General features: G+C 35.2%; 1 protein-coding gene across 1 annotated transcript in view; it reads left to right on the top strand.

The window, feature by feature from the left end:
* The window catches only part of LRP1B (LDL receptor related protein 1B), a 1,919,366-nt gene that overhangs the window by 1,772,002 nt on the left and 120,102 nt on the right, over positions 1-27,262 (top strand). The window contains exons 72-77 of the mRNA XM_090279551.1: positions 1,878-2,000; positions 8,244-8,369; positions 9,020-9,157; positions 10,581-10,715; positions 15,712-15,831; positions 25,310-25,551. Of these exons, the coding sequence (XP_090135677.1) occupies positions 1,878-2,000; positions 8,244-8,369; positions 9,020-9,157; positions 10,581-10,715; positions 15,712-15,831; positions 25,310-25,551 (884 nt within the window). The remainder of the gene's footprint in view (positions 1-1,877; positions 2,001-8,243; positions 8,370-9,019; positions 9,158-10,580; positions 10,716-15,711; positions 15,832-25,309; positions 25,552-27,262) is intronic.

The following is a 27,262-nucleotide window of genomic DNA, read 5'->3' as shown; positions in this document are numbered from 1 at the left end:
TCCTAGTATTGTGTTTCTTTATTTATTAAATGATACCAGCATTCACCAAAATGTCCAAATAAACCAAAAACTGAATACTATGACTATTCACTCTCCTCTGCCACTCTCCATCTACTTAGTCGTTTTAGATCCTGAGGATTCTATCTCCTGAGAAGCTCTCAAATGTAGCTACTTTCGGTCAAGTTAAAATCAGTTCTATTCTGTATTACTGAAACCCCTCTTCAAATTGTCTTCTTTCTTTTTCCTCTGGTCTTGGCTTTAACCGTCACTATCTTAGTTTACAAGTTCTGTACACTGTAACTAGAGTTATCATTCTAAAATTGAAATCTGATTCTGCCATTTTCTAAGTTAGATCTTTGCTACTGGAAGTGAATTATTGGAGATTTGCATACAAGTTACAACTCAGAACAAGAGCTTTGGGACCCTCATAAGCCTAGGCTCATTAATCACTCAAAAGAGCATCTATAAGATGAGCAATGTTTCTTCCTAGATATTTTCTAGGCTTGGAAGGATGAGCACTATTATCCCCCAGCCCCATGCTTAAATGAACATCCTTTTAAAAATATATTAATACCTTTAATCATTAAATCTAGCTAATTTATAAACCATGTTTCTTATATATAAAGTTTAATTTATGTTGAAGTTTAACTTTGAGAGGAATCTTATCTTAATTCTAAATTCCCATCAAGTATCTTTGTGCTGATACCTCATGTATAGCTTGCAAACATGACCTTATAAATCACTTTGACCATACTTTTCTTATGACATACGAAGACATTGAGTCCCAGAGAAGTTAATAGACTTGTCCAAAGCAAAATAAAGCAAGTTTCTAACTCCCCAATCACTGTGGTTTCCACTATATATTGCTATATACATAGACATAACCCCAAATTTATTAGTACTTTAGGTCCTTTGCACATAGTAAATGTACTTAATTTTAAGTTAGACTATCCCTGTATTCTCCATGTTTTCTATTTAATTGCAAAAAGGGAAAAATGCAAACATTTGAAAACTACAAAAAATGGGGTACTCTATTGAACAATTCTAATAAGAATAACTCTAATATTTTATTACATAGCCAATTTCTTGTTTCTGATATAAAAATATTTTCCTGTGACTACAGTCTTTTTGCTGCTTATTCTCTTTTCAGTGATTCAGTTTGTCAGTTTCTAGTTACAGTTGAATTATTATTTTTTTTGTTTTCTTTTGAGAAACACAATTTTATTAATGAAAATTAATATCATTTAAAATCTAAATTTTTTTACACTCAATAATATAAAAAATGTAAAAAGGAAGATAATTTAGATTTGAGAAAACTTTCTTTTACCATCTTACAAGTATTTTTAAAAGAAAATATGATATATATATAAGGGTAATATCAAATTGTTTTGGAAAGTTAACAATGAATATCTTTTAAAAAATTAAAAAATAAAAAAAACAGTTAAGATGCCCTCGCCGGAATGGCTCAGTTGTCTGGAGCATTTTCCTGTAAACTAAAAGGTCTTGGGTTTGATTCCCGATCAGGGCATGTACCAGAGTTGTGGATTCAGTTCCTAGTAGAGGAGTGTGTGAAAAGCAGCCTATTAATATTTCTCTTTCATATCCATGTTTCTCTGTCCCTTTCCTTCTCTCTGAGAATGTCCTCAGTTGAGGATCAAAGAAAAAAAAGAGAGAGAGAAATAAAGAAAAGAAAAGAAAGAAAGAAAAATAAGTTTGGACACCTAGTATTGATATTATATATAGAAAACAAAAAAACAAACAAACAAACAAAAAACTTAGGTACTAGAATCTGTGCTAAGATTTAGAGTAATATATGTCATATTGACTAGCTTTAATTATGCTGTATTTGTATTTCTCTTTTTTGTTTTAAAATAAAGGAGGAAATATATGTAGAGCAGATGAGTTTCTTTGCAATAACTCCCTTTGCAAACTACATTTCTGGGTGTGTGATGGAGAAGATGACTGTGGAGACAACTCGGATGAAGCCCCTGATATGTGTGGTATGGCATTTCACATGGCTTTTGATTGTTTTCTCATCTCCTGATCTAATGCATCAATATGAATCAATGAAGTGGTGAAGTGAACCACAAATTCTACCATCCTGGGGTTAGGTAGATAAAGGATAATCACAGATATAGCTTTTGTTCAGTTAACAAGGGATTACCCTGGTCAAAGTTTATTACTTTATAGAGAGCACTTTTAAATCTGAACTTTCACATGTCAACACTGTTCAAAAGATAGATTAGCTCTGTCTGAGAAGTTTTAGAGTAGTTGACCTTTTGAACTGAGTAAGGTTCATATAAAGATTTTGGCTTCACATCAAATTTACTTTAGTCTAAAACATATTTTTGACATATAAGTACATCAAAACAATGTGAATAATAAAATTATGTAGTTTCCCATCACCTAATACTGAGGCTTTGTCCCTGGCTGGTTTGGCTCAGTGGATTGAGCGTCGGCCTGCGAGCTAAGTGTCGCTGGTTTGGTCTTCCAGTCAGGGTACATCAGAGAAGGAAAACTCTGACTCCAAAAAACCTCCGCTGCCTTGCGGCATACCTCTTCAGGGGAAAGGCTAGGGGAGTAAACCCCCGACAGAAAATCCGGAGCCGGAGTCCCTAAGGCGGTTTGACGTTGTAGTCAACACCGGCAACTCCTGCAGCGCACCTGAAGCCAAGCTGTATTGACTCCGTCTTTCCCTTGGGCCCTTCAGCTGCGAAGAGAGGGGGGGTCTGCTGCATGGGCAACAGCAGACCCTCCATATCACCCTGCCCAGGCTCTGTAGCTTCAGCTTCACTGGAGAGGACACTCCAGCGTCATCGCAAGATGTCGATTCAACACGGGAGGAGACAGATACCGTGTCACTCCCGAGTCGGACTGCACAACCATTCTCGGCGGTGCAGATAGACTCTTAAGAAGCTACACCATCGTCTCTCGAGATGGACGGCTGCCGACAATACTGAGGCTTAGGTTGTTGAGAGAAGGGAGATCTATAATTGTCTCTACTCTCTATGTATATTAGATATAGATAAATAATACATCACTGGAATGTATATTGTTTGTATATTGTTTCTGAATCATAATACATGAAAAAATAAATTTATCTAGCAAAATCAGGCCAGAACCCATTATGTTTATAAACAATCTTTTGTTTTATTTTTCCTATTTTCTATTCCACTTCAGCCCAAAAATTAGTGGGTGGGAAGGAAATGTTTTACAACTACCACAGCACTTCTGGGGCCAGAAAATGAATTTCAGTGACATACTACACAGCTGCTAGAAAACGTGTAGACTACATCTAGCTTGATTCTCTGAATGTTTTTGCATTTGCTGAGTCATTGACATCAACATTGAGTCAAGCTATTATGTACTGGAGACTGTGCTAAGTAATTGGGATTTAAAAGGATGAACAACCCATGTATTTTTGTTTGTCTGTTTGTTTTTTTAATAAGAAAATATTCTGATTAGATAAATATTGTCCATACATTGTATTTCAAACAATGGTAGAATTAAGTAAAATGTACATACAAGGCAGTGAGAATAAGCTGAACTCTGCCTAAAGGGGAATGCGGAAAGCTACAATTGTGAAGGATCTATATGAAAAGGCACCACAGGCACAGTGAATAATGTGGGAAAAAGTTATTTATTCATTGAATAAACATTTTTAAGCTACTGTGATTATTTTTTGGTGATAAAACGATGAGAGGCACTGACATGAAGAACCCTGACTTCACACAGCTGAGAATCTAGTGGAACAGTGATACTGATGATCACAAAAATGTATCGATATGAACTATGAGACGTGCATTGGAGAAGGAGTGTGATTAATAATGAAAATATAGAATGGAGGAACTTTATTCAGTCTTGAGTCATGAGAAGTAAGATTTGAGTACAATATGAGTCTGAGAGATATATAGCTGCTGAGGAAATGAAAAGAACAGTTTGGGGTGGATAACACAGTGCTGTAAGCAAAGGAAACAAGAACTGGAAGAGCCCTGGGACAGGGCAAACTAGAGCTTCCAAGAGGAACAAAAATATTCATGTGCCTCGAGAGGACAGAGAAAGGAAGATATTGGTTTAAGATGAAACTGAAGAGACAGGAGAGATAATTGAAACCTTATGAATCTCAGTAGGGATTTTTAGATTTGGCCTAAGATTAATTAAAGCTCCAAAGAATGTGAAGCAGAAGAGGTATGTGGCCAAATTTTTATTTTTACAAATATTGGATAGAAATAAACAAGGATAGTTAAGACAATTTCAATACGCTGGGCAAGCTGTGCTGTTAGCTTGAATTCAGACAATGACAGCATATAATGGTAAAGTATACACATATTTGAAGGTTATTTAAAAGGCAAAATAAATTGGATTAAATAGTGGATTGGATATAAAGAATGAGGGAGAGGAAGTTGCCAAGTATAATTTATAGGGTGTTTTTGTCTGCATGTTTTTTTTTATTTTATTTTATTTTTTGGTTATTCAATTACAGTTGTCCCATTTTTCCCTCATTGCTCCCCCTTCCCAGCCCATCCCTTCTCCCACAATTATATCCCTCCCCGTTGTCCATGTCCATGAGTCATTCATGTACGTTCCTTGACTAGACCCTTCCCTCACTTATCCCCCTTCTCTCCCTCCCCCCCTCTACTGACTACTATTCTAGTCTTTGCCTATTTAGTTCGTTTGTTTGTGTTGAATAGATGGGAAACATAATAACAGGAATAGTTTTAAAGTAAGATTAAGAGCCCAGTTTGAGATGCATTTGAGAAGACACTCAAGTAGAGATGACAAGTAGGTGCTTGATATTTGGTTCTAGAACTTAACAAGTTAATCTAGAGCTATAAGTTTGAGAGTTAGCATAAAATGTGGTAGTAAGTACTATGAAGTGTGTGAGATTTAGGCTAGGGTTGCATAAAGGATCAGAGAAAAGGGGCATTAGAATAGAATGTTGAGGGATTCAAAACATCTAAATAAATATGAGCAGCCAGAAAAGACTCAGTTGTTTGACCACAAAAGGACTAACAATGATAAGAAAATAATTATGGCCAAAGAAATGCCAAATTAATAAAATGTCTCAAAGAGGGAATGTTTCCAAAAGAGTCAGGGGAAAGGAGTTGCAGAATAGGTAAAAGGATTAGTTTTAGATAAGAGTAGAAACCCCTTTTCTGTTATTAAAAAATGTTGAAATGAGTTGGTAGATGCTGGTATATGTGTAATCATTTAATAAGATGTTAACACATTTTCCATCTCTTCATTTCTACTTTTTCAAGTGTGAAGTAAGAAGCATATTCATATATAGAATGTGGAATTTTGGTGTTGTAGGAAGATTTGACAGGAATGCATATTTAAATCATCATTGCAAAGTGTAGGAAAGTGAAGGCTAGATGTATGTGTAAGATCATCAACTAGTATTCAGGGGCCTGTCTGGCAGTGATACATATTTATATCTGTGATATCAGTTAGTCTTGTGATGATTATCTGCAATATTCCTGAACTTCCCAGAAGCAGACATTGGGATAGCAGATGGTTTATTTATCTAAGTTTGTGGGTTTTTTAGATAATTAAGATGGAAAAGAGAAAAGGACCAGAAAATTCAGATTATTGGACAAAAATGAGTCTCTAAATGAGTGCTTAGAGCAGTATTCAATGTCTAGAATAAGTTATCAATAAATATTTTTCAGATGAGCATATTAAGAGATGAAAAGTGCAAGCTAATGTCAACAGAGAAGGGATGTAAAGACAAAAGAAAGCATTGGTAAATAGAAAAACAGTAGATGTATCAATGGGTTAAGGCAGAGGCTTCAGCTTTATGTATTAGCTAAGGCTGAGGAAGTGTCTTAATGAGACTAGTTGAATTAAAAAGTTGGAAAAATAAGACAATGTGACCAGGATTTGAAGCATTCAAATTGATAGTATTGTGAATGAAGTAATTGGAGGAAATAACAAAATCTAGCTACATCCATGTATAACAGTGCTCGTATCTTCAAGCAATAAGAACTATCATTGGCTGAATTTTTTTAAAAACTGTTGAAATCCACCAATGTCTACAGCTCTCTAAGGGAGTGAGTGGCCTACATATATTAGAATAAAAAAGATAGTAGGTATGAGAAAATTAGAGAACTAAGAGGCCCACTCATTTGTTGGTTTGCTCATATAAATGTTGAAATCATATAAGATGGTGGTATGAATTTGGATGAAGAGACATAGCAATGAGGGTGGGTTCTAGAGTCTTCAATGAATTAGGGAGGGAATGATGTTTATGAAGTTAATGAGAACATCACAATAAGAAAAAGGTATCAGCCCTGGCTGCTGTGGCTCTGTGGATTGAGTGTTGCCTTGCGAGCCAAGTGTCACTGGTTCAATTCCCAGTCAGGGCACATGACTAGGTTGCACATCAGGTCCCCAGTTGGAGGCGTGAGAGGCAACCACGCAGTGATGTTTCTCTCCCTCTCTTTCTCCTTTCCCCTCTCTCTACAAATAAACAAATAAATAAACAAATAAATAAATTATTTTTTTTAAAGAAAAAAGTATCATCAACTGTTTGACCCTCAAAATAGCAGTTTTTGTTTTAGTGTTTGTTTTTTTTTTTAAATAGAGCATGAAGATATGGTAATAAAATTCTGTAAGCTGTGGTAGAAAACTAGTGTATCTTTAAACCTGAGATAACATGAGGTTTGAGCAATTTAAGAGACATTTCTAAAAGACTTGAAGGGGAGGGGCTGTGCTTGGAGTAACAACCAGATTTCAATTGCAGCAAGGAGGTCAGCGAACAAGAGGATGGTACATTTAAGGAGCTAATAATGAAACATTGCTAGAAGATTAGGAGTGACAAGGAATTAAGCCTGTATGAGTGGCATGGACATGATAATGACAAGTCTATTGTGCCATATAAAGTATTTCAAATTTTACTCTCAAAAGTGATTAATAACTTTGGAAGAGATAACCAGATTAATGTGTTGCATTGATTGGTCTGGTGGAGAATCTTAGTTTGGTCAATAAAACTGAGACAATTAGGATTTGCTACAGTCAGCTATGTAAGAGATAAGAAAGAACTGAACTATTGTGATTGTAACTGGTATGCATAGAGAGAAGAGGACAAATTTGGTGGGGCAATATCACTGAACTTGTTGATGAATAATTACAGTTGAAGGTCAGTGAGAAGAATGTGTTTAGAATAATCCCAGACATGTGGCTATGATGTGCTCCTAACAGAACTATGAAAATAAGGCAAATCTTATGCTTGAGGAAAATGGAGTTGAGAAAAGATTACAGGAATTGAGTTTTGAACTTGTTGAATTTCAAATTTCTGTGGGAATGTTCTATAATTAATTGTGAGATACTGTAATTAGATAGCAGGTTGAAATCCATGAGGGTATAGATTCAAGTGTATCTGTGAGAATGAATGAGAATAATGTAAGCAAAGGTTTTAAGAGTGAGAACATGAGGGGACCAAGGAGAGAACCCTGTAATATTCTAATTGTGCTTATGAAGAACCATTATAGATATTTCCTACTGTAGGGGTGAAAGCCTTTTGATGAGATAGTGATAGAAAGGACAAGTAAAGAATTCTCTGGCTTCCATTTCTCTGTCTTCCATTGCTATCTCTTTAACTCTCTCTCTCTTTCTTTCCCTCTCTCTCTCATACACACAAACACACACACTCACACACACACCACACTTTCTCACAAGCACCTATATCCACACAAATGCTAAAAATAAATAAATCAAGATCACCTTGTATGCCTCAAATACATAGATACACGTTTGTTTAGAGAGACATAAAGTGAGAAACCCAGCTATAGTATTACTGAGATATTTATTTCACTGAATGTCCTATTTTCAGTTTTGGGCCTGTTATGCTTGCTGAGGCTCCATTCGGTGTGAAATTGCCCTTGCAGATAGCTAAGTGTCCTGTCATGTTGTATAAACTGTAGACATAAATTAATTTGGTACACCAAGTGAAGGCATCTAAGATAAGGCATCTGAAAATGAGACCATGAAATTTGGATCTTTTTCTTATTCCATTCAACATTTCAGCTGTGCACTCTTTTCTGTAGTTAATATAAATGAGTAGGATCATACACTTCTATTATCACACATTTTTCCAGTATCTACATATGTGCAATTTTCACAACAAAAGGTATTCAAAAAAGCTAGATAATGGATTTGAAAAGAAAGACAAAAGAAATACTGTTCTTCATATGGCAGTGTACCCAAAGGAGCTGTTTTGATCTTTGTTTTTGTTTTTTCAGTCAAATTTATTTGTCCACCCACAAGACCACACAGATGCAGAAATAACAGAATATGCCTGCAGCCTGAACAAATGTGCAATGGGATTGATGACTGTGGTGACAACTCAGATGAAGACCAGTGTGGTGGTAAATTCATTTCAAGTGAAATAACTGGGATTCAGTGGCAGTTTGAATACGATGATTTTAGAACTTGAAATAATTTTAAATATGTTTCATGTGTACATCTGAGTGTATTTTTTTCTGGCACTTGATCTTCTGACAGGAAATTAAAATAATCCACTAACAGTTTGTTTGTTTGTTTTTGGATAGTAGAGCTGTACAACTTAATCCAGAGTCTCTACTGGTCTGTTAATCTCTTTATAGGCACAGTGTGAGAGAAATAGCATAGTGATTTAAAAATGTTCTCTGTTAAATAGCTCCTTGGGTTGGGGTGGGCTTATATAGATTGTATTTAGTAAAGTATGTGGCAAAATTGGTGACAAGCACCAACTTAAACGGGTCTGAAGTGGGGTACATTACTTTTAAAAAAATCTCACTTAGGTTTATATTCCCAAATTTTCCTGTGGAAATATGAAGATATTTACTATATGGAAAATACCCTGTTCTTTTATAAAACTTAAAACATTTCAGAAATTTTAAATTTGGCCTCAACAGCTTCAAATAAGAATTGTGGACCTAGTTTTCTGTAGCATTTGGTAAAATCTTGGAATTGTTATGTGCTTAATAAATTCATTTTGACTTGATATAACGCTAATCATTCTTTAATGACTCTGTAGGTAAGCTTACGTATAAAGCAAAACCTTGTAAAAAAGATGAGTTTGCTTGCAGTAATAAAAAATGCATACCCCTGGACCTCCAGTGTGATCAATTTGATGACTGTGGAGAAGGTTCAGATGAACAAGGCTGCAGAATAAGTGAGTTTGTTTTCTGTTCAAGTGCAGTGACATATAAGTCCAATTATTGGTTCATTATGACCAACTTTTTTACTACTGTGAGGGAAAAAAAAAGTGCTCTTCAAAATGTGCTTAAGTGATACCTAATTAACCTCACTTAAATTAATATCAGAAAATATGAAATGGGAAAGGCTGATTTTGCTGTGAGTAAACTTCTTGGAGTTGAAGCTGAGACTCAATATCCAAATACAGACCTTAGTGTCAGCAAAGAAATCTATATCACTTAATATTTTAGTTTATAAAAATAATTTTAATTCTTTTTAAATTTTACAGACATTGATATTTGTTAAATAATAATGGTCTTAATAATTTTTCAATGTCTTAAACTTTTAATCTATTGTCAAGTTATTCTTAAAGAAACCACTATTATTTTATTCAGTTAGAGTGTCATGGTACTTGAGTTATAGACTTTGACTGTTATGTTTAGAAAACATTTGATATTTGATTTTTCATATTAACAAATAATTGAACTTAAGACTCTAAATTAAGGTTGTTTATAAAAGCTACAAAATACTTCCTACTTTTTAGCCTTTTATCTTACTTATGTATCTAAATTGTTCCTCGCTGGTTGGTGACGCACTGCACATCAGGATATGTCTACATGCATCATGTCATCCATAGTATAATTCCAGTCATGTATTTTAACTAATTATAAAAAATTTAAGAGTAAGTAAAATTCTCATATTTCTCTATTTTGCTTAGCTAAAATAGAGATCATTTAATATTATCCCTATAATATTGTCTCTTCATTTAACTGTATTCTAAAGCAATGAAATTATAACAAGTATGCTGGAAATGACATATAACTCAAAGTTTGTCCTAACCTCTGTTGCAGCCCATGACCATTGGAACATGTTACACTCTCAATCTTAATATGTATGTTCAGACTATAAAAATTTAAAAACTACTGATTGTGCCTACGTGACTGAGTAACGTGGTCATATCTATGATCATGTTCCTGAATTCTGAGTTTAGTTTAACAAAAAGTGGCTATATCTCTAAGTAGTTTCAAGGATGTTTGGGTTCTTACTTAGAGAAGAAGGTAGTACTCATTGGAGTACATCATAACATTGTAAAGAGTGCTTGTCATTAGAGGCATTGATTCTTGACTTCCTTTTAGAAAGCAGTTGTAGCTAGATAACAGCTGTAAATTTCACTGTAGGTAATTTGGTTGAAACGATGTTCAATGTAAATGAATTCAGTTTCTATCTGCTTCTATACCTTTTTATAAGAAAAGAGACCTTTTATGGTGAGAAAAACCATAGTTTTATCAATTCAAAAAGAGTCATTTATGGTAAAATATATGTAATTTTAAATTAAGAAAAAAAATCCCCACTTCAGGAATTAGAATTATGTTGGTTTTGAACATATTTTTAAATCCCAGCTCTCACTGAATATACCTGTGAAGATAATGTGAATCCATGTGGAGATGATGCATACTGTAATCAAATAAAAACATCTGTTTTCTGTCGTTGTAAGCCTGGATTTCAGAGAAACATGAAAAACAGACAGTGTGAAGGTATAGTATATTTCCTCAACAGCTTGCTTTTAAATCTTTAGGTCATAAAAGACTCCCAGAGCTGCTAAATTGTAAGATGACAAGGGATTGATTTTCATCAAAATGGTGTGTGTATCTATCAGTTACCAGTTTACTTACAAGACTGAAAGTCCCTGTGGCCAATAGCCCGTCTGTACTGCTTAGCTAACTTTCACTTCCACTACAGAGCCTTTTCTGTAGCTGATTCCGGCCTCTAGGAATTTCAATAGTATTGTTACAATTCTGTTTTGAAATACAAGTAATGAAGTTGCCAGTTCAGGAACCATTGGAGAAATACAGGCACTTCACAAAAGAGCATTTATCTTGAGTTGTGGCATTTGCAATAATGCAATAGGCAATTTACTTTTAGAGAATTGGGGGCTTTTGTCATAACACCATGTCTTAAACAGTGCTTTGTGATGCTGAGATGTGTCCTTTAAAATTCAAAGACAGGATCTAAATAAATTCCTGTCAGCTTAGTTGAGATCGTTTAAAAATTGAGCATTCAGGATAGGTAGAATCTCATAGTAAGTTATATATAAATATAATTTAAACAAGGGTTTAAAAAAAATTTTAAGTATATTTTATTGATTATGTTGTTACAGAAGTTGCACTTTTTTTCCTCCTTTGCTCCCCTCTGCCCAGTACACCCCTTCCCTCCAACAATCCCGCCCCCCTTAGTTTATGTCCATGGGTCATGGATATAAGTTCTTTGACTTCACCCTCTCCTATAATATTCTTAACATCTCCCTGTCTATTTTGTACCAACAAATTATGCTTCTTAGTTCCTGCACCATTTCCTCATTTCTCCCCCTTCCTGCTCCCAGCTGATAACCCTCCAAATGATCCCCATACCTATGGTTCTGTTCCTATTCTGGTTTGCTTAGTTGAATTTTGTTTTTCTTTTTTAGATTCAGTTGTTGATAGTTGTGAGTTTGTTGTCATTTTAGTGTTCATAGTTTTGATCTTATTTTTCTTAAGTAAGTTTCGTTGACATTTCATGTAATAATGGCTTGGTGATGATGAACTCTTTTAGCTTTACCTGTCTGGGAAGCACTTCATCTGCCCTTCCATTCTAAATGATAGCTTTGCTGTATAGAGTAGTCTTGGTTGTAGGTCCTTGTTTTTCATCACATTGAATACTGCTTGCCAGTCCCTTCCTGCCTACAAAGTGTCCTCTGAGAAATCAGCTGATAGTCCTATAGGCACCCCCCTGTAGGCAACTCTCTGCCTCTCTCTTGCTGCCCCCAGGACTCTCTCTTCATCTAACACCTTTGGCATCTCAATCATGATGCATCCCAGTGTGATCCCTTCTGGGTCCAGCTAGCCTGGGACCCTCCATGCTTCCCAGACCTGTATGTCCATCTCCTTTGCAAAATTTGGGAAGTTTTTCTCATTTTTTTCAATTCTTGCTTCCTCTTTCTGCACTGGTTACTTTTTTTTTTTTCTTCCTTATGTTCCAAATCATTGATTTGAACCCCGGTTTCCTTCCCTTCACCATTGGTTTTGTGTGGATTTTCCTTCGTTTCACTTAACATAGCTTTCACTTCTCTTCTTATTCATTTGCCATACACAAGCATATCTGTCAAGCCCGTGAGCATTTCTGTCACCAATATTTTGAATTCTGTGTCTGTTAGGTTGTCTATCTCCTCATCTGTGAGGTTGGCTCTCTCGTCACTTAGTTCTCCAACTGGAACCTTGATCTGTTCCCCCTTTTGGGCCATACTTCTGTCTCTTCACTCTGCCAGTCTTCTGTGTTCATTTGTCTCCACATCCCAGGTAGAGCTGTCACTTCTGTTACATTGTAAGGGGCGGAGCCTTAGGGATTCATCAGTACAGGGTGACCTGTTTCAGCATGTTGTGATGCTGTATGTGGGGGATGGGTCCGAGAGGGAGCAATGCTACCTGCCCAGCACTCTCCCCTTTTCCAGGCACCTCTCCCACTTCTGCACCAGACTGGTGTCCCTCTAGCTGCTGCCCTGGCCATCGTTCCTAGAGTGGGTGGGTTTGCGGATGTTCTAGGATTCTAGGAGCCCTTTAAACAAGCGGACTCTGCTAAGAGACTGGCAGTTTCTGCCTCCACCCCAACCCCCATTGGTCTGCACAGTCAGAAGCAATGAGGCTTGATTTTCCCCGTTCTGGGACCTTGAGTTGCAAGGTCTGGTGAGAAGCTGAGAACACTTCCCAGATGTCCCTCCTGACTTTTTAAAACATGTGACTGCGCTTTCTTCTGGTCTGCCACTGCTGCCACTGCTGCTGCCGCTGCTGCCACCACCACATTGCATCCTCTCTGCCCTGGCTCTGCCCCTCCTACCTGTCTGGATAAGTGTTTCTTCTTTATATCGTTGTTTACTGGGCTTTCATGTAGTTTGATTTTCTGGAACTTCTGGTTGTTTATAGTTTTGAGGTAGTTGTATTCCTTCTTAGTTGTGGAGGGAGATGCAGCATGTCTGTCCATGCCTCCATTTTGGCAGAAATCTAAACCAGGACTTTAACTACAGAGTTATGAAATACTATATACATTTTCTGCAAAGTTTTTCACTAAAATTGATATTATTGTGATTAGGGCCAAATCTAAATAAGCTGCCTGGCTTATCTAGGATAATTCAAATCTTAAAATGCTCACCTACCAGCTTCCAGTACTATTGTTTCTTCATGTTATTCTTGGGTTTATAAAAAGGAGTGGTGGTGATACATAATGTCAATAAAAATTATATTATTGAAATAAATTAATTATACTCAGCCAAAAGGAAAAGAAGTGTATCCATACTTATTTATGTTAATTTTGAGTTGTATGCTTGTTTGGGTTATTCATGACATTTTATTTCTCCATTAATATGGAACACTAAAAACTAGCAACTTGTTTTCTCTATTTTAATAAGGAAACAATTTTTTTCCTCAAAGCTATTTTTTGTTTCCTAGAAACTATCTATAAATTGTAAAATAAAACATATACTACACAAAAAAATCTCTAAAATATTAATTTCAAGTCACATTAATAAACTCATATTTATTTTTGAATAGTGGTTTCTTTTTCTTGTATATACTTACAAATTTAGAAATTCTATTCTCAAAATTTTCTTTATTTTTATTCATATTTCATAGCAAATATAACCTACAGATTACAATCTGATTTAAATTGCTTTTATACACTGAAACTTCTGTTGTGCAAATGAATAATTGTTGAACTCCAATACAAATTGCATCTTTATTAATAAATGAAAATTTAATATAAAGAGAAATAGTTTTAACCTGGTATTGAGGGGATAAGCATTCCCTTGATTTGCAATCAAAATAATTTAAATTTGTGCTTTTCATTTATATAGATCAAATAAATAACGTAAGGAGTTGTTTTTTGATGTCAAAATCAAAACTGTTTAACTGAAATGTCTAAAGAAAAGAAATAACAGCATTAACAGAAGTAGAAAGGGAATAAGAGTTTGTTGCATTCAAGGCATTGTTCTAAAATTTGGACACGTGGAATTTCTCTATCCTCTTCCAATGCTCAATTATAACAGACATGAAGAGAAAATGGTGATTCTGGCCAGTAAAGGCCATTTGAGGGAACTAAAATTTTATTAAGTTAAGCAGATTTTTCCTTATTTTGATTTTCTATCAAAAGAAAACCATAGTATCAAATAACTTTTAAATTTACTTATTGTAATAGTCTTTGATGAGTAAATGCTGATAAGTATTTTACTCAATTCCTTGTGTAATATTCATACTTATATTTTTTTGCCTCATTTTCCTACATTTCAAACAAAGAGATGAATTATTTTGAGAATGCTTAAGTTCTTGGGCACAGTATCATAGTAGAGAAAACAGGATCAGAAAGCCTGCATTTCAGCCTTGGCAGTGTCATGCACAGGTGTCATGGGGAAGTTCTCATCCCTACTGAGAGCCTTTGGAACACTGTTGGATGCTAAAGAAAAGATAATTATTATTTCTGTGTTTATCCTTAATTCAAGGGAAGGATTTATATCACAAATTTATTGCATAATTAAGAAAACTATCTATTATAAAAAAGGTCAAAGAATTATGCTGATTGAAAACAGGAGAAGGAGGAGAGAGAGAAAGGAGATAATTCACCAGAATCACCTCATCTCAAGCCTGTCCCTGCTCAAGCCGTTAAAATCAGAGGCAGGTGCTGAACCACAAAATATTGTCTGTGATTGATTGATTTATGACTTAGATATAACTATTTACATAGGCATCCAGTTTTTGCTGGTTTATTTCACATTGCCCTTCTTGTTACATAATCACTTCAATATATATGAAACCAGAGGTGCATTAATGATATATCCATATATTCATTCTCTGTCAGGCATTGTGCAAAATGCCTGCAATAAAAAATGAATAAATAATAACCTGTGCTCTGAAGAAACTGACAGTCAAGTAAGTAGTATGAATATATGACAACATATCTGAAATATAGTGTGAACAATGTTGGCAGAGAAAAATATCAAAACATTAGAGCACAAAAACTATGGTATGGTTAGTTACTGCTATCCATTGATGGAGATGAAGAAGGCTTCACATCAGGTGGATCTTGAGAAATGAGTGGAAATTACTTGCATAAAAGTGGGAAAGGATATTATTGAACAAGGGAACAGTATATGACATGTGCAAAGGTATAGCATTAGGTAATCAGAAACAGGCTTAGAAAGAAACCTCAAGATTTGTTTATTTGAGTAAATGCTAAACACTAGGGGAGTTTGAAATGAATATTTCAATGTATTAAGTGGATTAACAAACAATGTACAAACAACTGATAAATTATTATAGTGAAACTATTGTGAAAACTTATTATGACCTAAAAATATTACAAGTCACTGATAAGGTTTTGAAAAGACAAATAAATAAATATGAGAGATAAAGAGAGAGAGAGAAAAAAAAGACATGTGCCATTTTGAAGTGCAGAAGGAATAGAAGTGCTAATTTGGGGTATGATGATGCTATTTTGAGCTCTTCTTTTCAGATATTAATGAATGTTTGGTCTTTGGCACATGTTCACATAAATGTATAAATACAAGAGGATCGTATAAATGTGTATGTGACCAGAATTTTCAAGAAAGAAATAGCACCTGCATAGCAAAAGGTAAGGCTATAAGCATTATTTTAAATGTTAGTATAATTTTGTTACAAATACCTTATAGGAAAGTTTATCATATTATAGAAATAGCTTCATGCCTGACAACATAAAATAAGTATATTTTTAATGCTTATTAATTTGGGCAGTTGGTTATTATTTTTAATTTAATTTGTGATGGTTTGTAGACATAACAATTACATAGTTGCTATTTAAAATCACTTTTTTGTTTGAATCAATTTTTCAGGGGGCATAAAAATTTAAAAGCAAATGTGATAGAATAGGAAAGTATCATTCTTTATGATCCACCCTCAATGTGTTGAGACATTGTTACACCATTGGGATAAAAATAACAAGTTAAAGGTTAACATTATAAGGAGAATGGAAATTTGAGTAAAAAGTTAAAAGGTTTTAAAATAAAAGCATGCTTTTAAACTAAGATTGCCTCCACTTAAGAATATTACTTTTAGCCCTGGCTGCTGTGGCTTAATGGATTGAACGTCGGCCTGCGAACCAAGTGTCGCTGGTTCAATTCCCAGTCAGGGCACATTAATAGGTTGCATGTCAGGCCCCCAGTTGGGGGCGCCTGAGAGGCAACCACACAGTGATGTTTCTCTCCCTCTCTTTCTCCCCTCTCTCTAAATAAATAAATAAACAAACAAATAAATATAAATAAAATTGTTTAAAAATTTTTAAAAAAAGGAATATTACTTTTAAAATTGAATGACAATTATGGATATAGGGCTTTTCTATATATGAATTTTAATGCTCATGTTTTTATTAAATATTATTATAACTTAATTTTTTTAGCTACAGGGTATGATTAGACAATATTATAAGACAGTTATTATCTGGGCTGTGGCCAAAAGAGGGTGAAGTGAGCTAAAGGTGCTTTGGAAAAGTTTTGGACACTGGTTCTAGAGAAAGAGCTGGGGGAGCAGTGGACCAGATCCCAGTGCAGACTCATCCCCAGTGCTACGACAAATCTCTCTTAAGAAGACTACTCCCCTCCAAGTGACAGTAGCTGGAGGCAGCAGCTCATCAACTGTCTACAGGAAGGTCACACCACAAAAGCAGGGAATAAAAGCAGATCAACCTAAGAAGCTGAAACAAACAAGAAGAACCACCTAAATTGGGGAGAAGAACAAACAAAAACCCATCAAAAGGAAAGGAGGAATTCCCAGAAGGAGGGATAGATGAAATAGAGGTAAGCAAACTATAAGCCATGGAATTCAAAACAATAGTAATGGGGAACCTCAATGAAGTCAAGAAACTCAAGAAAACTACAAAGAACTCCAGGGAGGCTACAAGATACTTACTGAGAACTACATCAGCATGAAAAAGTACACAGAAACTATCAATAAGAGTCAGGAAGAAATGAAGAAAACAATTTCTGAACTGAAGAACACAGTAGAAGCAATCAAAAGCAGGCTTAATGAAGCAGAGGCCCATATCAGTGAGTTAGAGGACAATGTAGAAAAAAAATTTCCAGTGAAACAAAATGAAAAAAGAATGAAAAAGAATGAAGAGGGTTTAAGAGAGCTTCAGGAAAACATGAAATGCAACAATATAAGTATCATATGGATACCAGAAGGAGAAGAAGAGGAGCAAGGGTTAGAAAACCTGATTGAAAAAAAGTAACAACAGAAAACATTTTGAACGTGAGGAGAGGAAAGGTCTCACAAATACAGGAAGACCAGAGGGTCCCAATGAAGACGAACCCAAGGAGACCCACTCCAAGGCACATCATAATTAAAATAGCAACATTCAAAGACAAAGAGAGAATCCGAAAAGCAGCAAGAGAAAAACAATAATTAACGTACACTGGAGCTCTGATAAGGCTATCAGCTGATTTATCAACAGAACACTACAAACCAGAAGGGAATGCCAAAAAATATTTTAAACAATGATAAACAAAGGCCTACAACTAAGACAACTCTATTCAGTGAAGATCTTTTTCAAAATGGATGGTGAAATAAGGAGTTTCCTAGAAAAAGGAAAACTAAAAGAATACATCTTCACCAAACCAGCATTGCAAGAGATGTTAAAGGGCCTACTTTAAAAAGAAAAAGAAAAAGAGAGGGAGAGGAACACAAGTACAAAGGGAAAAGAACAAATATCTGTCAATAATAACCTTAAATGTAAGTGGATTAAATGCTCCAAACAAAAAACATAGGGTAGCTGAATGGATATGAAAACATGACCCACATATATGTTGTCTACAAGAGACCCACTGGAAAACAAGAGAGCTACACAGAACGAAGGCGAAAGGATGGAAAAAAGTATTCCAAACAAATACACATGAAAAAAAACCTGTGCTAACAATACTTAATATGAGACAAAACAGATTTCACACCAAAGACTGTAAAAAGAGACAAAGGACATTTCATAATACTCAAGGGAACAATCCATCAAGAAGATATAACCCTGGTAAACATATATGCACCAAACATTGGAGCACCCAAATATATAAGGAAAATCTTAGTAGACTACAAGAAGGATATCAACAGCAACACACACATAGTAGGGACTTTAACACCCCATTGTCAACAATGGACAGAACTTTGAATCAAGGAAACACCAAGGATATTGAGGCACTGAAAAACACTATAGATCAAATGGACTTAGTTGATATATATAGAACTTTTCACCCCAAAGAAGCAAAATATACATTCTTTTCAAGTGCACATAGAACATTTTAAAGCTAGACCACATGGTAGAACACAAAACAAACTTGAACAAATTCAAGAAAATTAAGATTATATCAAGTATCTTCTCAGATCACAATGGCTTGAGACTGGAAATCAACCTCAAGGAAAAAACTCAAAGACATTCAAACTCATATGGAGTCATTAACATGCTATTTCATAATGAATGGGTTAAGAATGACATCAAGGAAGAAATGAAAAAGTTTCCAGACACAAATGATAATAAATACCCAACAACCCAAAACCTATGGGACACAGCAAAAGCAGTCCTGAGAGGAAAGTTCATAGCAATAGAGGCCTACCTAAAAAGGATAGAAGAATCTCAGGTAAAAAATCTAAACCTACAGCTACAGGAATGAGAACAACAACAAACAAAGCCCAGAGCGAGTAGAAGGAAGGAAATAATCAGAATCAGAGCAGAGTTAAATGACATAGAGACCAAACAAACAATTCAAAAGATCAATAAAAGTAAGAGCTGGTTCTTTGAAAAGATAAAAAATAAACTGACAAGCTTTTAGCCAGGCTCATCAAGAAAAAAAGACAGAGGACCCAAATAAGCAAAATCAGAAATGAAAGAGGAAAAGCAAAATCGATACCACAAAAATACAAAGGATTGTAAGAAATTACTATAAATAACTGTATGGCAAGAAATTTGACAGCCTAGATAAAATGGACAAATTTCTGGAAACATATAATCTTCCAAAACTGAATCAAGAAGCAGAAACCCTGAATAGACTAATAATAACTAATGAAATTGAAACAGTAATCAAAAGTCTTCGGCACATAAAAGTTCTGGACAGATTACTTCACAGGTTACTTTTACAAAACATTTAGGGAAGAACTAATGGCTATCCTTCTCAAACTATTCCAAAAAATCCAAGAAGGGGGAAAACTACCAAATTCTTTCTATGTAGCCAGTATTACCCTAATTCTAAAACCAGTTCAAGACACAACAAAGAAAGAAAACTACAGAACAATATCGCTGATGAACATAGATGCTAAAACCCTCAACAAAATATTGGCAAACCAGATTAAGCAACACATTAAAAAGCTCATACAATCAAGTGGGATTCATTCCAGGGATGTAAGAATGGTTTATTTATTTATTTATTTATTTATTTATTTATTTATTTATTTATTTTAATGTTTTTTTATTGATTATATTGTTACAACAGTTCCAATTTTCTACCCCTTGCTCCCCTCCACCCAGCACCCCCCTCCCCCAGCAATCCCCCCCAAGTCCATACCCCTGGTTCGTAAAAATTAACTATCCCCCCCCTCTCAAATATTAGGACCCTTTGTAATCTTGTAAAGGACAATGGGCGAAGGTCTCAAGCTCCACTAGCTGCTTCAGGCTGGACATGGTCGTCGTCCTACCTACCCTTGGGTCCAGAAAACCCTAATAAGAGTGGGGGTGTGGAGGGGAGGGTGGCCTTCCCACATAGGGAAGGATCGTGCAGACTCCAGGTCAGTTGACTGTCTCCGGTCAACGGCGTGCTTGGTTTAACAGGCTGGTGTCCTTGTTGTGTTCTGGGGGCAAGAATGGTTTAATATTAGCAAATCAATAAACATAATACACCGTATAAACAAAATGAAAGATAAAAATTACATGATCATATTAATAGATTCTGAGAAAGCATTTGATAAAGTACAACACACATTTATGAGGAAAACACTCAAGAAAATGGGAATAGAGGGAACATACCTCAATGTCTTAAAGGACATATATGAGAAATATGAAGCCAAGATCATACTCAATGGACAAAAACTGAAAGCATTCCCCCTTGTCAAGAACAAGACAAGGATGTCCACTCTCTCCACTCCTATTCAACATAGTCTTGGAAGTTCTGGTCACAGCAATCAGACAAGAAAGAGAAATAAAAAGCATCCAATTGGAAAAGAGGAAATAAAATTGTCATTATTTCCAGATGACATGATAGTGTACATAGAAAACTTATAGACTCCATGAAAAGACTACTCGACCTAATAAGTAAACCTGGAATAATAGCAGGATACAAAGTCAATATTCAGAAATCAAAGGCATTTTTGTACACCAACAATAAAATATCAGAGATACAAACTAGAAAAAAAAATCCCATTTACTATAGCAACAAAAATATAATAAGTATCTAGGAATAAACTTAACCAAGGAAGTAAAAGACCTGTACTCAGAAAACTACATAACACTGAAGAAAGAAATTTAAGGAAGATACAAATATATGGAAGCATATACCATGTTCATAAATGGGAAGAATCAACACCATTAAAATGTCCATGCTACCCAAAGCAATTTATTGGTTCAATGCAATTCCTATTAAAATAGTTACATACTTCACAGACTAGAACAAAAACTTCAGAAATTTATGTGGAACCCCGAATAGCCAAAGCGATCTTGAGGAAAAATAACACAGTAGGAGAAATTATAATACCTGACATCAAACTATACTACAAAGCCACGGTAATCAAAGCAGTCTGGTACTGGCATAAGAACAGACATATAGATCAATGGAACAGAGTAGAGAGGCCAGAAATAAACCCAGGTCTATATGGTTAACTAATATTTGACAAAGGGGGAAGAAGCATAAAATAAAATGAAAAGAGCCCCTTCAACAAATGGCGCAGGGAGAACTGGACGAGGACATGTGAAAAAATAAAACTAAACCACCAACTTACACTCTACACCAGTATAAATTCAAAATGGATAAAGAATTAAATACAAGAAGTGACACTATAAAAGTCCCAGAGGAAAACATAGGTAGGAAAATGTCAGAAATCCCATGCAGAAATATTTTTGCCACTATATCTCCTAAGGTAAGGAAGTAAAGGAAAGAATAAACAAATGTGACTACATCAAACTAAAGAGTTTCTGCTCAGCAAAAGAAAACATCAGCAAAATGAAAAGGGAACCAATTATATGGGAAAACATCTATTTGAATGATACTTCAGACAAGGAATTGATATCCAAAATATATAAAGAACTTATATGACTCAACACCAAGAAGACAGACAACCCAATTAAAAAATGGGCAAAGGACTTGAATAAATACTTCTCCAAAGAGGACATATAGAGGGTCCATAGGCATATGAAAGAATCCTCAATATCACTAGCCATCAGAGAGATGAAAATAAAAACCACAGTGAGATACCACTTTATGTATTTCAGAATGACCATCATTAACAAACAAGTGCTGGTGAGGATGTGGAGTAAAGGGCACCCTACTGCACTGTTGGTGACAATGCAGACTGGTGCAGCCACTATGGAAAACAGTAATGGAATTTCCTCAAAAAAACTAAAAATGGGACGGCCTTTTCAGGCAGGAATTCCATTGCTAGTCTTATACCTGAAGAATCTTGAAACACCAATTCAAAAGAACCTGCACACCCCTATGTTTATAGCAGTGCTATTTACAATAGCCAACTGCTGGAAACAGTCTAAGTGCCCATCTGTAGATGAGTGGATCAAAAAACTGTGGTACATTTACACAATGGAATACTATGCAGCAGAAAGAAAGAAGGAACTCCTGCCATTTGTGACAACATGGATGCAATTAGAGAGAGTTATGTTTATCGAAATAAGCCAGGCAACAAAAGTCAAATACCATATGATATCACCTAACACAGGACACTAGTGAACAACAAAAACAAAAGAACAAAATTGAACCAGAGGCATGTAAACAAGGAGCAGACTAACAGTTACCAGGGGCCAGGGTGGGAAAGGAGAGAATGGGGGTAAGTAGGGGGAGGGTCTAGTTAAGAAACTAGTATAAATGTCCCATGGACATTAACAAAAGGGTGAGAATTGACTGTGGGACAATGGGTGGATTCGGTGAGATGGAGGGAGCAATGGGAGAAAACATGGGACAACTATAATAAAAAAACAATAAAGAAAAGCTTACTGTTTGTCTCAAATTAGAAACATGTGGCATTATTTTTACTTAAAAACTAAACTAGTTTACTTTAAAAAAAGATAGTTATTATAAGAGTAAGAAAGACAATATGACATAGTGGATTAAGAACTACGGAGTTATATACTGTGCTCACTATGTGGCCTCGGGAAGTTATTTAACTCTGAACCTCAGTTCCTCATATGTACAATGGGAATATTACTACCTATTGTTCATGGTTGTCGTAAGAAGAGGAGAAAAATTTTGAAATGCTTAATACAGTGCCTGCACAGAGTATACTTTCACTGAGAAATACTAAACCTAAGGAGCTGAACTATGACTCATGTATGTTTATTTTTATAAATTTTCAGATACTATATATGCCATTCAGTCTTTTTAATGGTTTTATTAATATTTTAATCAATATTTTCAGGATTTAATTTAAAGTTTTACTTGTGTCAAGGTGCACATTTCATCAGTGTTATATTGTAGGTGTCAAAACTTCAGGTTAGAGGACTTCTGGCCCAGATGGAGGCTTAGACTAACACGCTCGGTCTCCCTCTACAACTAGAAAGGAATACAACTACCTCAAAACAAAATATAACTAGAAATTCCAGAAAATAAAACTACACAGAAGCCCAACATATGAAGTTACAAACCAGCAGCGCTTGTCGGGCAGGGAGGAAGAGCGAAAGTGGGTGGTGCTGTTTGCGGTAGCAGCAGGGTCAGCGGCAGGGAGAGCAATCTTGGCTGTAGTTGAACCCCGGCAGCTCGGGACCCCAGCGCTGAGAAAAGCAGCTACTACATTGCCTCCCATGGTAAGGCCCGGAGGGAAGGAGGATGAATCCTGGTCTCCCAGTGGAGAATAATGGCAGGAATCCATCTTGGACCCCCGCCACCACACAAAGCGCCACAGCGCCACAAAATAGGTTGCGGATCGCTGCTGGTCGTTGGGTAGTGATAACAAAGCTCCAGAGCGCAGTGAAAAAGGTTGCTGGATCGCCACCGGTTGCTGGGTCGTGACGAGTACACAGGTTCCGCCCCCTATAGCCGGCCCAAGAAGCAAAGCAAAATGCTAATCTATCAAAATGAGGCAGACAACTATAGAAACTGGGTGGTGCAGCTCACCAGGCAACAGATGAAGAATCTGACAAATGAACAAATAAGAAACCTTTCAGAGGCTCAATTCAGAGCTATTGTTATAAGGTGACTTACAGAATTAAAAGATTTGGAAAAAGACAAGAAAAATTTGAAAACAACCCATACTGAAATAACAAAAACACATACGAGACAAGTGGTGAGGAAATAAAATCCAGAGATCAAATCAACAAACCAGAACATAGAGAAGAAACAAACAATCAACCAGTGCAGAAAGAGGAAACAGAAAGCAAGGAAAGTGAGAAGAGAATCAGAAACCTCTGGGACAGCTATAAGAGCTCGAACATATGAATTATAGGATTGCCAGAGGGCAAAGAAGAAGAACTAGAAATTGAAAAATTAAGTGAAAATATAATAAAGCAGAAGTTCCCAAACTTGGGGAAGGAAATAGACTTACAGGTCCAGGAAGCACAGAGAGTTCCAGAAAAACTGGACCCAGGGAGAACCCCTCCAAGACACATTATAATCAAATTGTCAAAAATTAAAGATAAAGAGAGAATCTTAAAAGCAGCAAGAGAGAAGAAAAGAATCATGTACAAAGGGGTCCCAATTAGACTATCAGCTGACTTCTCAAGGGAGACCCTGCAGGCAAGAAGGGACTGGCAAGAAATATTCAAAGTAATGAAAATCAAAAACCTACAACCACGAATACTCTATCCAGTGAAATTGTCATTCAGAATAGAAGGGCAGAGAAAGTGCTTCCAGGACAAAATAAAACTGAAAGAGTTCATTAGATCCAAACCACTATTATATGAGATGTTTAAGGGACTTGTTTAGGAGGAGGATCAAAACTATGAACATTAAAATGAAAACTGCATCACAAGAACCAACAACAGAAACTAGGGAATTAAAAAAAAGGCAAACTAAATAGGCAATGAGAATGGAAAGAGAACTATAGGTATGGGGAACATATTGGGGGGTAGTTAGCAGGGAGGGGTGAGGAAGTAAGGGAGGGAGATGGTACAGAAATTAAGAAGCATAGTAGGAGGGAGTGGAGTAGACAATAAGAGGTTGAGAAGAGCTATATGCACAACCAATGGACATGGACTAAAAGGAGGGACTGCTGGAAGGAGGGGGGCCACCTGGTGGAGGGGAGCAGAGGAAAGGGAAATTGGGATAACTGTAACAGTATAATCAATAAAACATATTTAAAAACAAAAACAAAAAAACTTCCGGTTAGAGAGTTCTACTTAGAGTGGTTCCAGGTAATATTGAGATGATGCACTTAAATGTAGCAAATGCTGATATGTTTGTATAATAAAAATAAAATAATATTTAACGTACATAAATATTAGAAGAAAAATACTCTTTATATCTTAAGTAGTCACTTAAGGTAGTTATCACTCAGGTGTATAAACTAAATACTCGGAAACGTTTGAAGATTAATGAGTACACAGTATAACATCTGAATATTTAGAAAACATTAGAATATAATGTATTGTGACATGACAAAGTAAATCCCTTTTCATACAAAGAATAACTACAGATACCTAATCTGTAGCCATAAGGTAAGTTTTGCCCAAGGAAAACCTACATTAAAACTCTTAGAAATGTTTAGGTAACTGTATTAAATAAGTTTGTGAAGATTAAAAAACAGTATGAATTTGGTTGATTTTTATTGAGGTGAGGAAGAAACTGTTTAAGAATAACAATTGAAGATAATTTAGCACTGCAATAATTGCTTTTACATTAGTTGAAATTTACTTTATTTTTGTATTTTATTATAATAATCTCCAGGCTCTGAAGATCAAGTTCTCTACATTGCTAATGACACTGATATCCTGGGTTTTATATATCCGTTCAACTACAGTGGCGATCATCAACAAATTTCTCATGTTGAACATAATTCAAGGATAACAGGAATGGATGTATATTATCAAAGAGATATGATTATTTGGAGTACTCAGTTTAATCCAGGTGGAATTTTCTACAAAAGAATCCATGATAGAGAAAAAAGACAAGCAAACAGTGGCTTGATTGTAAGTAAACGTATTGAGTATTTCAAGTCTTATGCCTTCTCACCTTTCTGTTTTATTTTAATATATCAATCAATATATCTGATTATAGAAGATAATTAAAATATCCAATGATTTCTCCCAGTATTATTTCTATATAGAAAAACATTACTCATTTATTCTTATAGCTGCATATAAATTTATCTTAATTGCATGATATTATACTTTTGTTTTAATGCATTTGGCTTAGTTATATAAGAATAGTAACAAATAATATCAAATATTTCTACATTTTGTATTTTATAGTATTTAACAATTTATTATAAATATGAGATTTTTCTCATCATCAAATGGGATTAGGACCATCACTTTGCTTTTGTTAGAAAATAAACTGACAAAATATACAGGAAAAATAGTTTTAGTTTTACCAATATGAGAAATATATGTATATTCTAAGGCAAGAGATCAACTCCATAGAATAACCATTTCTTCTGACTTTTGATAACTTTATTTCAGGGAAACATCCAAAACAGATTGATATTATTTGCTAGTATATAATGGACACATTGATTATCATGGTTGTTCCTTTTGAGGAAAATAAACTAGAACATTCATTTAGACTTGTGGTTGTAGATTATCATTTTTTGTTTTAGGTTATGTCAAGTTATTGTGTATTTTATATTTTTAAGTAACTTTGGAGAAGAATTACAGGTGAATATTTATTTTTATGTGGCCTGGCTCATTGCCATACAACCAAAAAGTTAAGTGCAATCGTAGTAGGATGTAATCGAAGCTTTATTTTTGAAAAGAATCAGAGGTACCTATCTGCAAGTCCTTACTACCTTTTGCAATAGTGTCTACCATAAAAGTTTCAGCCACATGAATACCATTTTCCAGAACTCTGGAACATATTTTTATCAGTTGTAAATACTAATAAACTGGTTTTAAAAGAAGCAAATTTAGCTGTCAAATTCAGGTGTGATTAACTATGAGTAAAACTCCATATCAGAGCTGTTTCTTCAGTCCTTCCTTCGCCAAACACAATGTTATACAATAGTATTAGTTCCATTAAGAAGAGTTCTTGCATAGAACTAAGACGCTCAGTAGATCACTCTGCCGTCCATCACTCACATATAATCTACTTCCTCCTTATCAGACCAAAAGGCAGATTAAGAGACTTGGCTACTTTTAACTTTCCTTATCTCCAGAACAAAAGTCTGCTTTGCAAAAACATTGCTCCTATGTTACCATTTCATCTGTTATGAATTAAATGACAAAAAGTGTATACCATGCAGTTACACAACCTGAATTTTAATTTCGTTCCTATTGCTGATGAGCCTCTTAGTTTCTCTAAACTCTCAATTTCATAAAGTTTAGAGAGGAATATATATTATATGTTTAGTAGTATTAATAGTTCTTTGCACATAGTAAGTACTATCTAGATGCTTGCCATTAACAAGATTATGATGATGATGGTGATGGCGATGATGACCATAATGACAATGATGTTTTTGATGACAGTGATTGCAACGTATTATCCTCTATGACACATATTGTCACATTAAAAATTATTTGCAACTTATCCTTGTCTGAATTTTGTAGTTACTAAAAATACATCTATAATTAATTTTAATATAAATTCTCAGTGAAAATGACTTGATAATTATCTTGGTCCTGTGGATCTCTCTAGGGGGCGCGCCAGCACCTTTCCCACCCCCTTCCTCCAGGTGTGTTT

This window comes from Furipterus horrens, unplaced genomic scaffold (assembly GCF_987537825.1).
Source record: "Furipterus horrens unplaced genomic scaffold, mFurHor1.1.pri manual_scaffold_1, whole genome shotgun sequence".
Classification (NCBI taxonomy): Eukaryota; Metazoa; Chordata; class Mammalia; order Chiroptera; family Furipteridae; genus Furipterus; species Furipterus horrens.
Note: the sequence above shows the minus strand (reverse complement) of the source record. Positions and strands in the feature narration are given on the sequence as shown.